At 45.4% G+C, this 15919-nt stretch overlaps 1 protein-coding gene across 2 annotated transcripts in view; it reads left to right on the forward strand.

Annotated features, from left to right (window-relative positions):
- Window positions 1-15370, forward strand: part of SUSD1 (sushi domain containing 1) — a 274290-nt gene extending 258920 nt beyond the window's left edge. For both annotated transcript variants that reach the window (XM_068234304.1, XM_068234305.1), the window contains 2 exons: window positions 2650-2688; window positions 15005-15370. In XM_068234304.1, the coding sequence (XP_068090405.1) occupies window positions 2650-2665 (16 nt within the window). In that variant the 3' untranslated portion in view covers window positions 2666-2688; window positions 15005-15370. The remainder of the gene's footprint in view (window positions 1-2649; window positions 2689-15004) is intronic.
- The last annotated feature ends 549 nt before the right edge of the window (window positions 15371-15919 follow it).

Raw genomic sequence — 15919 nt, forward strand, 5'->3', positions numbered from 1 at the left:
TTCATAAATTTAACGATCAGGCGTTGGAAATCAGCGGCGGGAGTTAGTGCGCGGCTCTATGTAAGAATAAACGCTGTTTTTGTAAAAAAAACAGTGTTTATTCTCGGTGGACATGCTCGGATTGGCACAGGGGACTTTTGTCCCCTGCAGCCAATCCCCCCTGCTAGCAGCAGCAGCGCGATTGCAGGCTTCTGCCGCACGATCGCCTGCAAACTCCCTAAACTGCAGGGACATGACTAGCTCGTCCCTGCGGCTCTAGCACCTGCCGCTGCGGACGTGAAGCTCGAATCGCCTGCGAGGAAACGCTGCAGATTCGGCCTGGATTTGGGCATAGTGGAAACAGGCCCTTAATGAAAGAGTGCTTGTACTGACGCAGTTATTCATGCCTGCAAGTGACAGCCTTTTTTAAGCGATACCAAGGGCTGCCCTAGATTTATTTTTTATACATTAAGTTTATGTTGGTGCTTTATAAATCAATAATAATAATTGCCTGTGCATGACTACAACTGTATAAAGTGGAATTCGCCAATTCTTCCCTATAGACCTAATAGAGGATATTAATAATTCCAGGCCAGGTTTGCAGGGTCACTTATGTCCTCCAATGATCTACAGCCCTGGAGAATGAGAGCAGATCCATTTGTAAGTGATTCTTTGTGTTCAAGAAACAGAAGACTTTTTTTTATTTACTGTCATATTTCACTTGTGTAACTGACATTGAATACGTTGCTATGCTTTCCACAAAATGTACAGCTTCTTTCCTTACTAAGTTCAAAAAAATGTACTTCCAGCGCCCAGGTTCAGATAGGCTCTCCACTTACTAAAAGGATTGGCATGCTTCTGTAGCACTTTAATGAGAATGGCATATTTCCCTTTGCATTCTTAGGGCAAAAAGAGTTCAGAGCATTTTTGGAATAGCAAAGCAACTAATCATGCACACTTTTTCCAGAGAACGGTTTGTTCTAGTAAAATAGATTTTAAATAGAATATAAGAATAACAAATATATCATTTAAATTGAAATATATTGTCAGATGCAACTACCAAGGGTTTCTTTCTTTTTTTACAGCTTGATGGTTTATGGTTTATCATTTAAATTGACTGTAAATTGTCCCTACAGGTTTAGGATTCTGCATGTATCATGCAAGTGACTGCTTAGATTATGTCATTCCCACTAGTTATTCAGCAGATGTGCTATACTTTAGTTCAGTAAATTGGTGTGGTTTCAGTGGGGAAGAGCAGTTGTACCTTCCCAACTGCTATACAGTCTGTGTAACTGTGTAACTGACATGACTTGAAGGGAACCTATAAAGTGAGAGGGTTATGTAGTCTGCCATATTTGTTGCCTTGCTTTGAACAATACCAGTTGCCCGGTTGTCCTGCTGATCCACTACCTCTAATATTTTTTTTAGCCATAAACCCTGAACAAGCATGCAGATCAGATGTTTTTAACTGAAGCCTGACTGGATTGGCGGCATGCTTGTTTCAGGTGTGGGATTCAGACACTACTGCAGCCAAAGAGATCAGCAGGACAACCAGGCAAATGGGATTGTTTAAAAGGAAATAAATATGACAGCCTCCCTTTGTCTCTCGCTTCAGGTTGCCTTTAAAGGGACCCTGAACAGCAGGGGCGTAACTTGGGGTGGGTGGGGTAGGACACGTGCCCACGGGGGCTGGGTCCCTAGGGGCGCCCAGCCGTGACCTGTTGTTTTTTTATTTATTTATTTTCCCCCAGCGGGAGCGCAGAGAAGAGGGAGAGCTGTGCACACAGCGGTGGGGAAGGGGGGGGGGGAGTCCCCCCCCTTCCCATACCTGAGGGCTCACCCTCTCTCTCGCTCCCCCTGCAGATATAAGTGGTGGACGACAGAAAACTTACTCCATTCGCGTGGCGTGGACAGATCTATGCTCCACTAATCTGGTCTGGTGTAGACCAGATCAGCAGAGCACAGATCTGTCTTCTCCGTGCGAATGGAGTAAGTGTTCTGCCGCTCGCCCGCCGCTCATATCTGCATGGGGAGCAGGAGAGAGGGTGAGCCCTAAGGTGGATGAAGGGGGGGGACTTCCCAGTCTTCCCCACCGCTGTGTCCACAGCTCTCCCCACTCAAGGCTGTAGCCTTTTCTCATTTAGTGTATTTATTTTGGTAGCAATGACCTGATGTCTTCCCCTCTTCTCTTGTGGTACAGTCCACAAGAAAAAAAACCACAAGAAGATACATTGCCACAGTAAAAGATCTCTGTATGCGCTCCAGTCGTGGCCACTTCATCACAGGACGCGCACCCAGCGCCTGCACACAGTCTGTCACAAGCCTCCCGCAATCAGGAACTAGCTTTGGGAGCTTGCCTTCGTAACGTAGGGAGACGGAGAGCAGGACAATGCCGGAGTGGTGGATGCGGAAATGCAGCCTAAACCGGTATTTCCTAAAAGTGTATGATTACCGTGCATTGTAAAACCATGGTATACCGTAATACCGGTAAACCGCGGCAACCCTATGTGGTACATTGGTAATATTTTTGAAATGTTACAAACTGTCAGAAAAATGTATTGCAATTATTGAATTGAACAGATATTTTAAAAAATCGTATGGTGTGTGGCCACCTTAACTGTAGTATACTGAGATAATGTATAATCTGACCTCTATGTTTACATGTTGCAGGTGCTGTAACAGATAGTATGAAGCATTAACAGCTGCACAGTAAGTTACATTGTATTATTCAGATTTTTGTTTTCCATGTTGCAATTTACTCTTTTTTTGGGGGAAGGAGAGGAACTGCACATTTATATTTGTTCAAAAGTACAAACATGTAAAACAGAAGAAAATGGCAGTACTTCCAAATGCATGCTCCACCCGATTGACCAGCTGCATAGATGTGCAGAGCCCAAAACACGGACAGATTACACAACTTGCACTCAAAACCGATGCACCAAATGGAGGACGTTTGCTTCCAAAAACAGTTTGCACGCAGATTGTTCAGTGCTAGACTCTTCCATTACAATGGCAAGCCCTCACAAAAAGACCTACGGTAACCACTAACTAACAATTAAAACATAGTGTAAACCTGGAGCTGCTACACATTTTCTTAAAAACTTCAAAAATTGCCAGCACTCCTAATCAGGCTGCAACTGAAATGAAACCAGTAGAAGTGTGCAGCGCCCCCTAGGGACTTAAATACTCACCTTGAATACACATCAGATGCAATCTATGTACTAAACTCTAATCTAGATAAATTGAATGCAAACTTATACACATGAATGCAGCTAGCCAAATGTAGACTTAAGGGGCCCATACACCTAACGATTTTCCCACCGATATACGGCCGATTCGATCACAGTGATCGAATCGGCTGTGAAATCGACGCGCACACCGCTGACAGAACGATCGATTTCCATCTGTAATCGATCGTTACCGTTGATTCCCGATGATCCGTCCGTGCGGAAAATTTTTCTCGATCGCCGGCGGGTCGGGAGTGCGTCCATAGCGGCGTTCGAATGCCCGGTGACCGACGCAATACAGCGGGTATACATTACCTGTTCCGGCCGGCACGAGTCCCCACTGTCACTGCTGTCTTCTCCGCTCTGGTCTGGTCTCCGGCATGCTTCACTTCTTCCTGCCCGGCAGAAGGGTTTAAACTGTAGAGGGCGCTCTACTGTTTAAACTTCCTGCCGGGCAGGAAGAAGTGAAGCATGCCGGACCCGGAGACCAGAGCGGAGAAGACAGCGGAGACCTATGGACTCACGCCGAAGGAGCAAGTAATGTATGGGGGGGGGGGGGGGGGGGTAGCGGCGGCAGCACCACCACCGCCACAGATTGTGAGATCTGAGAGGGATCTATCTGTTGGTCGAATCTGATGGCAAATCGACCAGTGTATGGTCACCTTTACATTTTTGTACAACAGAAGGAAATTGCAGCACTTCCAAATACAGACTGCACCCGAGTTGACCAGCTGCATAGATTTGCAGAGCTCAAAACATGGGCAGATTACACAACTTGCATTTGAAACAGATGCAGCAAATGGAGGGTGTTTGCATCTGATTTGTATTCAAGGTGAGCATTAAGTCGCTAGGGGGCGCTGCACACCTCTGTTGGTTTCATTTCAGTTGCAGCCTGATTAGGAGCACTGAAAATTTTTTGCTGTTCTTTTGCTGTTAGTGGGTAGGTCTCTTCCGTGAGCACACTTCATTGTTGTGGAAGAGTCTAGTACTGAACAATCTGTGTGCAAACTGTTTTAGATGCTAACGTCCTCCAGTTACTGCATCTGTTTTAAATGCAAGTTGTGTAATCTGCCCGTGTTTTTGGCTCTGCACTTCTAAGCAGCTGGTCAACTCCGGTGCAGCCCGCGAGCAATGCTATTTTCTTGTGTAGTACAAAAATGGAAATCTGCTTGTGGCTAGCTGCACCCATGTGTATCAGGTTACATTCAATGTATCTAGATTAGGATTTAGTGCATAGTTTGCATCTAATTTGTATTCAAGGTTTGTAATTTAAATCGCTGGGGGCCCTGCGCACCTTTTTTGTTACGGTAAATTATTTTATCTCACTAGTTTATTATCTAAAATAATCCCTGAACTTGGTTTTATTACCTAACTAACTGTGTAGCTAGGTGTGTAATTGGCTTGGCTCCTGACATGCTTATGTCTTGACTAATACCATCCTACAAATTAAATATAGGATGTTGACTAAAAGGAGGGATGTCTTTTTTTAAACCCTTGACAATCTATAAAATGGATTAAGTTTTAAAAGATCTCATGGAGAAACTAGTCTATATCATACGATTCCGCAAGATAATTTAGTCTCCCGCCAGCAAATCACCTAAAATGGGAACACGTGGGCCTGGTACTATGGGTGCCGCCATAGGCCACAATGTACATGAGCACTGAGAAGGTAGTTTGAGCGCTGGAGTTTGCAACATGCAGAAGTTCGGGCACACATGTGCAGTATGGCTGCCCTCATACATGGAGGGGAATTCGGCCGCTGAAACATAAAGATGACAAGCTCTTGTCAGATATACTTAGAGGGACCATGCATAGCAGTGGTGGGCTCCACAATGGATCAGGAAACCTCTGGAACATTCAGAGGCTTTATGATACTTAGGCAAGTACCTGACTTTTTTTTTCAAATTACAGCTTTACGTAGCCAGGCATCCTCTATATACAAAAATATGTAGTCACATGTGTTACAGATACAATCACTAAGTAGCCATGTGCCTCCAGTTACTAAAATTAAGTAGTCATAGGCCACTAGATTAGGGGCATAATCTCATGGCATGGGCCCCACTGTGAATATCTCATGGGGTTCCCCTACATTTTTTCCACCATTCACCTGAGTTAACCAGCTTTACCCCACCATTGACCCCTTAGCAAGTGAGGTCAACTGCCCTCTGTTACACGCCCCCTAGTGGCCGGACCACTCAATGCCTTTCAATCTATTTCAACCCACAGACTGTCCAACCTCGTGGAGGCAATCGATGCGCTGAAATAGCTGGAATTGGGCAGCAGACAGGCTAAGAGGGAGCATGCAAGCAACACAAACACTTTACTACACAATATTTCAGGTACAGGGCTGCCACCACCTCTGTGAAGGACAGAGGAACCTGCTCTGAGTATTCTAAACCTGCAAATGAAAATTGTTAAACACTCTGCTCTGGCTAAACAATACAATACTTCAGGGTAGCGAATCTTCTGAAAGGCTTGGATTCTTTCTGCATGGCTTAGGGCCCGTTTCCATTAGATGCAGTGCGATGCGGCTTCATGGCTGCACCACACCACGGGTGTCTTGAACCCAATGCACGGCAATGGAACAGTTACCATGGCATGTGGAGCGACCCGAGAATCTGCAGCATGCTGCAGATTTTTGCGCACCTGCTCACATCCATCTCCCAACTCGTCCAGTCACTTCCACATCGGGAGATGTGGAAGTGACATGGCCAGCAGCGGTAGTGATGCGATGCGGCGAGGTATAGGTAGCCAGCATATAGGTAACCAGAGGCACCTCCAGTATGGGTTGCTAGAGATGCCCCCTCTTTAGGTAGTCAGATGTGCCCCCTTCCTCCCCATGCAGGTAGCCTGAAGTAGCCCCCCAGGATAAGTAACAAGAGAGGCCCCCAGTAGAGGTACCTAGATGTGCCCCCGTGTGCAGGTGGCCTGAAATAGCCCCCCACCCCAGATGCATAGCTAGGGGGTGTCAGAGGGGTACATTTGCCCCTGAGCGGGAGGAGAGCAAGGGTGCATGATCCTTATTGATAAATGCAGAGCTGGCAACAGACTGAGCGGAGCAACTGTAATAACAAGTCTCAGCACAGTCATTCTCCTCCAGTCTCTGCACTCTCTCTCCTCTTGAGCGCCCCCTGCCCTCTCCAGGGGCGGGGCTGAGCAGAGGAGACCGGGTAATTCAAAGGAGTGAGCTGGAAGTGAGTGTGGATGGACAGGTATGCAGGAGGGGAACTGTGGGGTGGGATGTATCTGTGTATATAGCTGCATGCAGCATGTATAGGGGTGTAGTGAAATTTTTTGCAACTTTATCAGATTTTGCAACCGGTTGCACTTATTTATAGGTATAGCTATCAGAAAGTGCAACCTAACCATTGACTTCAATCTATCTGTATCAAAAAATGCAACCCAACCAAACCCTATTCTCACACAGAACCCTCCCCTCTTGCTCAACTAATAACCCCCCCCCCCCCTGAAGGGAACAATCCCCCTCTTGCTCAACTAATAACCCCCCCCCCCAGAGGGAACAATCCCCCCTCTTGCTCAACTAATAAGCCCCCCTGGAGGGAACAATCCCCCCTCTTGCTCAACTAATAAGCCCCCCTGGAGGGAACAATCCCCCCTCTTGCTCAACTAATAACCCCCCAAGGAACAATTCCCCCCCCCCCTGCTCAGTTAATAACCCCCCTGGAGGGTACAATCCCCCCTTCTTGCTCATCTAATAATAACCTCCCCCCCCCCCCCCCCTGGAGGGAACAATCCCCCTTCAAGCTATTAACACACCATTTATCAAAAAACCCTCTCTTGATCCAACTTCTCTATCCAATTACCGGCCTGTCTCACTCCTCCCCTTTGCTTCTAAACTGCTGGAACGTCACATCCATTCAGAATTGTCTGCCTTTCTCTCTACCAATTCCTTACTTGACCCCTTTCAATCTGGATTCCGCACACACCATTCCACTGAAACTGTCCTCACAAAAGTTGCTAATGACCTACTGGTAGCTAAATCCAAAAGCCAGTTCTCCATTCTAATACTCCTTGACCTTTCCTCGGCCTTTGACACGGTTGATCATGCTCTGCTTCTGCAGACACTGTCATCTTTAGAAATCAAGAGACAAGCACATTCCTGGATCTCCTCTTATCTCTCTGGACGCTCTTACACTGTGTCCTTCTCTAACACCAATTCCTCCCCACGCCCACTGTCTGTTGGTGTTCCTCAAGGCTCTGTTCTTGGGCCACTTCTTTTCTCAGTCTACACCCGTGGCCTGGGACAACTAATTAACTCTTTTGGCTTCCAGTATCACCTCTATGCGGATGACACCCAAATCTATCTCTCAGCTCCTGATCTGTCCTCACTTCTATCTAGAGTCCCCGACTGTCTACGTGCCGTTTCTGCATTTATGTCCTCCCGCTTCCTCAAACTTAACATGAGTAAAACGGAAATTGTGATTTTTCCACCATCGCTATCTACACCTCCACCAATTGCAACCATAATGGTCGACAACACCCCAATAACCTCAACCACTAAGGCCCGCTGCTTGGGGGTTATACTCGACTCAGAGCTCTCCTTTAAACCTCACATTGCCTCATTAACCACCACCTGCTATTTCCAGCTCAAAAATATATTCCGTATCCATCCCTTCCTCACACAAGAGGCCACCAAGATGCTTGTACATGCCTTAATCATCTCCCGCCTAGACTACTGCAACACCCTGCTCTGTGGGCTACCACAAAAAAGGCTAGCACCTTTCCAATCCCTTCTAAATTCAGCGGCCCGCCTCATTCACCACTCCACACGCTCTTCCGGTGCAGCCCCACTATGCCGTTCTCTCCACTGGTTACCTATTACCCAGAGGATCCAGTTCAAACTCCTGACTCTAACATACAAAGCCCTCCATGAGTTGTGCCCTCCATACATCTCATCACTAATCTCAAGATATTGTCCCTCCCGCAACCTCCGCTCCTCCCAAGAAATTCTCCTGGCCTCTAAGCTGATCACCTCCTCTCATGCTCGCATCCAAGACTTTACACGAGCATCATCTCTTATCTGGAACTCTCTTCCACAGCCTGTACTTCATGCTCCAAACCTGGACATCTTCAAACGCACTCTTAAAACACACCTTTTCAGACAAGCTTATAACATTCTATAGCCCTTATTTACTTATTTGACACAATGTAATCAGAGGCAAAGGGTCACTGCCTCGTCCATCTTTCACCCCCTTACCTAATGTGTCCCCCACTACCCACTAGATTGTAAGCTCGCAAGGGCAGGGTCCTCCTCCTAATGTTTACGTTTTTTGTCACAATATTTGTGCTGCTTGGAACTCTGTTTTACAATTTGTTAGTATATCTATGTTCTCCTTGTCGTCTTATTGTGCTTTGTAAAGCGCTGCGAAATATGTTGGCGCTATATAAATAAAAAATAATAATAATAATAATAATAGCTCAATGGGATCCGTGGTTGAAAAAAATTACAGGCGTGTTAACAGAGAGAAGCCACGCCTATGCAGTCATACACTGTCCTCTATGGCAAATTGCAAAATATAATGGGTTGCAAAATCTTTCATTACACCGGATCTCCTGTCCTGTCACTGTGTGCATCTCTCTCTCCCTCAGCTCAGCTGACAGGCCAGGTTTCTACACTAACATGCTACTGCTGTTATGCAGGGCTGCTCAAATCCGGATCCGGGAGACATCCGGATAGTTCTATCCGGATATCTCCCAGTTACCTGTGCGGGGTAGGAGGGGGGTCAATCTTACCTGTCTGACTCCTTCTTCGGTCCGTCTCTCGGCACCTCCCACGATGCGGTCCACGCATCGGTCATGTGGTTACAAACACTTTCTCCTTCCTGGTTGAAGGAGGAAGTGTTTGTAATCACGTGACGCGCGTGGAGCACATCGTGGGAGGTGCCGAGTGACGGACGAAGAAGACGTCAGACAGGTGAGATTGACCCCCCGCCTACCCCGCACAGGTTTACTGGGAGATATCCGGATAACAACTATCCGGGTATCTCCCAGATCCGGATTTGAGCAGCCCTACTGTTATGCTCTCCCCTGAGTCCAGTCTCTTGTTCTGGGTCAGTCCCTCTGCTTCCTGACATACAGCATACTGTCCCCCCAGGCAGCCCCCCTTGCCTAGCAGCAGTAAATATCCACTTTCCCTGACAGTCTCCCCCTCCTGCATAGCCCTCCTCTTCTCTTGCAGCCTTAGTGACCAGATCTAGGGTCACTAAACACTAAGTATAGACAGGTAATAATTGTTCTAAGCAACTCTTTTTTTTTGGCATATACAGTCATGTAATGTACCTGTCATCCTGTACACACATTACACAGCAAGTTAAATGCATGTGTACTAGTGCACGGTGCCAACATGTTAACCATTTAAGGTGTCATATATCAGACGATTTATAGGAAGATCGACTAAGAGACAGATCTCTCTCTGATCGGAGAGAGATCTGTTGCCTGCCCATACACCACAGGCCGATTCCCAATCGATTTCAGCATGAAATTGGTATTGTGGCGCTGCATTCGCCGCCCCTTCCCCAATGAACCTGCTGGCTCTGGGCTCCATCCACATACACGCGTCCCACGTGGTTGCCGGTGTATACCACCTGGGGTGCGTGTATGTAGATGGAGCCCAGAGCCAGCAAGTATACTGCACTGGGGGTGAACATTTTACATTAGGGGTAACAGCGCCTGGGGGTTCTGTCACATTCTTCGCTCATGCCGATATTGCACGCTGTTACCATGGCACACCCGTTTGAGAAAGTCAGCCATACATCTTGCAGCATGTCCGCTCAATACATGCGACCAATTTTGGCCTAAAACTGGTTGCATCGTCGATTGAGCATACTCATGGCAGCATCAATTTTCATAGTATCCAATTATAATAATCAAATCGGATGGTCGAGCCACCAAGTCACCTTACACCTTATGTATGGCCACCTTTATATTATTATTATCATCATCGTGTATTGTTTATGTAATGCTTACATTTTCTGCAGTACTTTAAAGAATACATAGTCATATCACTGACTGTTCACAGAGGAGCTCACAATCTAATCCCTACCATAGTCATAGTCAAATGTCCTACCATATTATTATTGTGTATTTATATAGCACTAGCATCTTCTTCAGCACTTTAAAGAGTCGTGTTACTCTAGCTACCTAAAGATGAGGAGGGGGGGGGGGCTCTCTTGCTACCTAAAGGTGGCCTCTCTGGTTACCTACATGGTTGGCTTCCTGGCTACACACGGTGGCCTCCATGACCGCACCCACATACTGATATATGACCACACCAATTTTCTCTGGGAAGGGGGCTCAAAAACTGTCTTTGTCCCCGGGCATCCAAAACCCTAGCTACGCCTCTGCCCCACCCTCTGTATAAGTAGCAACATTTGCCCCCCATATAGGTAGCTTCCCAGTATAGGAAGCCAGATTGTCTCTCCTCTGTAAAGCCTTCCACTTTCTCCCCATCCTCTTCACGATCAATCCCAAAATTCTTTGCTTGGCCTACAAATCGGTGCACAGGACCTGCCCGACCTACATCTCTGATATTGTACACAGGCACACACCAGCCTGCCCCCCTCCAACATCCTGCGCCTCTCTGAACCACTTATATCTCACTCCCATGCACAATTGTAGGACTTCACTAGGGCTGCCCCCACTCTCTGGAACCCTCTCAACAGAGGCACCTAAGGTCTCTGAACTCACCCTTTAAATTGTAAACTCTGGCAGGGCTCTTCCCCTAGTGTTTCCAGCTTGATTATGCAATCTCACTATTGGACACCCCTCTTGCAGACTGGAACAGACTCTATTTTTACCAATGACATCTAACTACTGTTAACAAAGACATTTACATGATCTTGTTTTGTTGTGAGCTCCTTGTGTATACTACCTTGTCTATTAACCCATTTATCTATTGTGCAGTGCTGCGTAATATGTTGGTGCTTTATACTTATAGTATAGGTAGTCCCACTGTGTTACTGTGTTGGTAGCCAGAATTGCCCCATCACAATACTGCTGCAAAATCAGTTTCTAAAAAAGTCTGCCCCAGTTTCAAGGATTGAAGAAACCATTCATGGTGGAAGGAGTATGGAAGGAGTTAAAAAAGCACATGAGCTGGATTTGTGATATTGCAAAATCTCTCTTTAGTGCTACATATGTACAATGATAAGCTATCAGGGCTAAAATAAAGAATCCTGCTTTGCTATGCCAATGGAATTTTTTTTCTTTTATGCTAAGGTGCAGTTTGAAGGTTACTCCTATGTGAGTAGCTGTATTGTTAGCAACTGTAAATAGCTATTTAACAAGCCGAGCCTTAAATGTTTAGTTAGAAAAGCATATATGCACAAATGTTATCTCTGTACCGAGGTACATGCTACCAGTATTCAGCATTGAAGATAAAGCCCAAAGGATGATATTGTGTGGCTGTCAGGGGTGTCAGGTATAGAGATTGTACAGCACCCATATGTGTTTACAAGAAGGGCTGCATTCAGCATGTGACCCCTCAGTCATCAGGACACAGGGGATAGGAGTGGCAGAGCCTGAGACAGCCTAAATGAGTACAGCCGATTTTTCCCCAAGTGTACGTAGCAGATTTTATTTTTGCTATTTTGACGGGCTCTGGTAGATAGGTATCTTAGACTCCTAAGTGCACTTATTCATCAATAAATGTTCTTCCAGTTCCTTATCTTACTATGTGCATATACTGTAGTTGCAGAAACTCTTTTTTTAATTTACATCTTAATAATTGGAACGTTTATATGGGTGGCAGTCGGTCACAATACCTTCTTTATTGCAAATTGTCGGAGCTCTTCTGGTAATCATGAATATATATACTGTATTTATATACTGTATATATACAGTGGCTTGCAAAAGTATTCGGCCCCCTTGAAAATTTCCACATTTTGTCATATTGCTGCCACAAACATGAATCAATTTTATTGGAATTCCACGTGAAAGACCAATACAAAGTGGTGTACATGTGAGAAGTGGAACAAAAATCATACATGATTCCAAACATTTTTTACAAATAAATAACTTCAAAGTGGGGTGTCTTTTCGGGTATGTCTCTACCAGCTTTGCACATCTAGAGACTGAAATCCTTGCCCATTCTTCTTTGTAAAACAGTTCCAGGTCAGTCAGAACAGCAGTTTTCAGATCATGCCACGGATTCTCAATTGGATTTAGATCTGGACTTTGACTGTGCCATTCTAACACTTGGATATGTTTTGTTTTAAACCATTCCATTGTTGCCCTGGCTTTATGTTTAGGGTCGTTGCCCTGCTGGAAGGTGAACCTCCGCCCCAGTCTCAAGTCTTTTGCAGACTCCAAGAGGTTTTCTTCCAAGATTGCCCTGTATTTGGCTCCATCCAGCTTCCCATCAACTCTGACCAGCTTCCCTGTCCCTGCGGAAGAGAAGCACCCCCAGAGCATGATGCTGCCACCAGCATATTTGACAGTGGGGATGGTGTGTTCAGAGTGATGTGCAGTGTTTGTTTTCCGCCACACATAGCTTTTTGCATTTTGGCCAAAAAGTTCCATTTTGGTCTCATTGGACCAGAGCACCTTCTTCCACATGTTTGCTGTGTGCCCCCCCCATTGCTTGTGGCAAACTGCAAATGGGACTCCTTATGCTTTTCTGTTACAATGGCTTTCTTCTTGCCACTCTTCCATAAAGGCCAACTTTGGGCAGTGCAAGACTAGGATGTTCAAAGCTTTGGAAATCTTTTTTTAGCCTAAGCCTGCTTTAAATTTCTCAATAACTTTATCCCTGACCTGTCTGGTGTGTTCTTTGGACTTCATGGTGTTGTTGCTCCCAATATTCTCTTAGACAACCTCTGAGGCTGTCACAGAGCAACTGTATTTGTCCTGACATTACTGTAGATTACACACAGGTGCACTCTATTTAGTCATTAGCACTCATCAGGCAATGTCTATGGGCAACTGACTGCACTCAGAACAAAGGGGGCTGAATAATTACGCACACCCCACTTTGCAGTTATTTATTTGCAAAAAATGTTTGGAATCATGTATGATTTTTGTTCCACTTCTCACGTGTACACCACTTTGTATCGGTCTTTCACGTGGAATTTCAATAAAATTGATTCATGTTTGTGGCAGTAATGTGACAAAATGTGGAAAACTTCAAGGTGTCCGAATACTTTTGCAAGCCACTGTATATATATATATATATATATATATATATATATATATATATATATATATATTTATATTTATATATATATATATACTGTATACCCTTTGAGGTATATAGGTCTTCAAGATTGCATCGGTTTGTAAAATACCCCAGTGACAGTTACTTGTATTTGTGACCGACTGCTGTTGTACTACATGGGAGGAAGGAAGTGGGAGGGAGGAAATGAGTTTGCAACTCCCCCAACCCACCTTCCCGCATCTTGAGATGTCTGCTCCCTAATAGTTACCCAACATCCCTTCCCCCCCATCTTGAAAGGTCTGCTGCCTAATTTTTACCTAGCCCTCCTTCCCCTCATCTTGATATGTCTTCTTCCTTACAGTTACCCAGACCTCCTTCCCCTCATCTTGATATGTCTTCTCCATAACAGTTACCCAGCCCTTCTTCCCCCATCTTGAAATATCTGCTCCCTAACAGTTACCCGGCCCTCCTTCCCCCATCTTGAAATGTCTGCTCCCTAACAGTTACCCAGCCCTCCTTCCCCCCATCTTGAGGTATCTGCTCCCTAACAGTTACCCAGCCCTCCTCCCCCCCATCTTGAAATGTCTGCTGCCTAATTTTTACCCAGACCTCCTTCCCCTCATCTTGATATGTCTTCTTCCTTACAGTTACCCAGACCTCCTTCCCCTCATCTTGATATGTCTTCTCCCTAACAGTTACCCAGCCCTTCTTCCCCCATCTTGAAATATCTGCTCCCTAACAGTTACCCGGCCCTCCTTCCCCCATCTTGAAATGTCTGCTCCCTAACAGTTACCCAGCCCTCCTTCCCCCCATCTTGAGGTATCTGCTCCCTAACAGTTACCCAGACCTCCTTCCCCCCATCTTGAGGTATCTGCTCCCTAGTAGTTATGTTACTGTGGCAGATCCCACTTCTCTTTTACTTTTCTCCCACTCTCTTCTACTTTTTGCAGCTGAATTTTCCCTGTGCTGCATTCCTCATGGGGTTTCTCTCCTACAGACTGCACAGAGTCCAGGAAAACGTAGGCTGGTGACATACCGAGGGTGGGAAAGCTTATAGGATTTGTTTCTAGAGTAATCCAGAGCATCTCTGTAGACTTTTCCTGCGAGATGGAACTTCTGTTACAGCAGTTGGACAGTGCCTAGCAGTACGCTTTGGTGGCTTATACATAGAAACTGCCCTGTTACAGACTTTTGTAAGTTGCAGCATTATACTGTCAGTATTGCACTAGCTATCACTATCTGCACCTGACCCAACCCACAATATTTTTGTTCTGGGCCTAATCCATATACCAATTACAAACATTGTGGGTTACACTCACTTGACCTGCAGTTAGGTTACACACACAGTATCTGTGGGTACCCAACCAGATGCAGCACTCCTATATGACCTATATGATAGCTCTAAACTCCTGCCAGGCTTCAATCTAAAAGCATCCAATTTTTAAAAAATCCAAACCAACTGTGCTGAATCAGTTACCGTATGTTTTCCAGTAACGCTCAGTTCTTTTTTCAGCTTTAGAATATCTGGTTATAGTTGCTACACGGTATATGATATGCTCTGATCTTATTATGCTTGTTTGAGTAGCAAATCTTATGCCCATAATGATAATCTTTCTTCCTGCAGGATTACTTCTTAGAGTGTCTTCGCAGTAATCTCAGCCATCACCATACTGACATTGTCCGGAAAAACAAGAAAGTTACAGATGAGTTAAATCAAGTTAATACTGAGTTGAGCATCTGACATATACAATAATGAGGTGCTTTTTTTCATATTCCAGGATAATAGCCAGGGTTTATTTGCTAAAATTACTAAGACCACGAGCAAAAGCCTTGTTATCCATTTATCCTTCCATCCATCCATCCATCCATCCATCCAGGACATAAGTTTGCATTTGCACTGTAATTTAAATGATTAAAACCTTGTTTTATCTATTTTCTAAGGTTGTTATGTATTTTTAAAAAAATTTGTTGTCCTTTTTTTTTAATAAATTCTGTGACATTTCTGTTTTATTTATTTTTTCAGTTTGGTTTATTTTATTGAAATATTAATAAACCTAATGTGAATATTCATTTTGAGTCAGTCTTGATTTGTTGATATGATATAAACTTATGCTTTGCTTATTATTAGGGATGGGACGACGAATCCGGCGAATCCACGAATCCCTCGAATATTGGGAAATATTCGAGATTCGTGGATTCGAATCCCGACGCCATTTTCCACTTTGCGAATCCGCCAAATCCTGACGCTGCATCGCCGCGCATCTGCCGCTCGCACTCGTCCTCGTCCTCCTCCGAGCCCCCCCGCGTCTCCTCCGCCCGCCCCGCGCCTCCTCCGCCCGCCCGCATACATTGTATCAACTCACCTGTCCAGTGGAGCGCAGAGCGGCAGACCTCTCGCTCACTTCCTGGTTCCCTCTAGTGACGGCTTTTACAATGACGTCATCAGTAAAAGCCGGTCCGGCCACTAGAGGGAACCGAGAAGTAACGAGGAGGTCTGCCGCTCTGCGCTCCACTGGACAGGTGAGTTGATACTTATGCA

The sequence above is a fragment of the Hyperolius riggenbachi genome, chromosome 1 (assembly GCF_040937935.1).
Source record: "Hyperolius riggenbachi isolate aHypRig1 chromosome 1, aHypRig1.pri, whole genome shotgun sequence".
In the NCBI taxonomy this organism is placed as follows: domain Eukaryota; kingdom Metazoa; phylum Chordata; class Amphibia; order Anura; family Hyperoliidae; genus Hyperolius; species Hyperolius riggenbachi.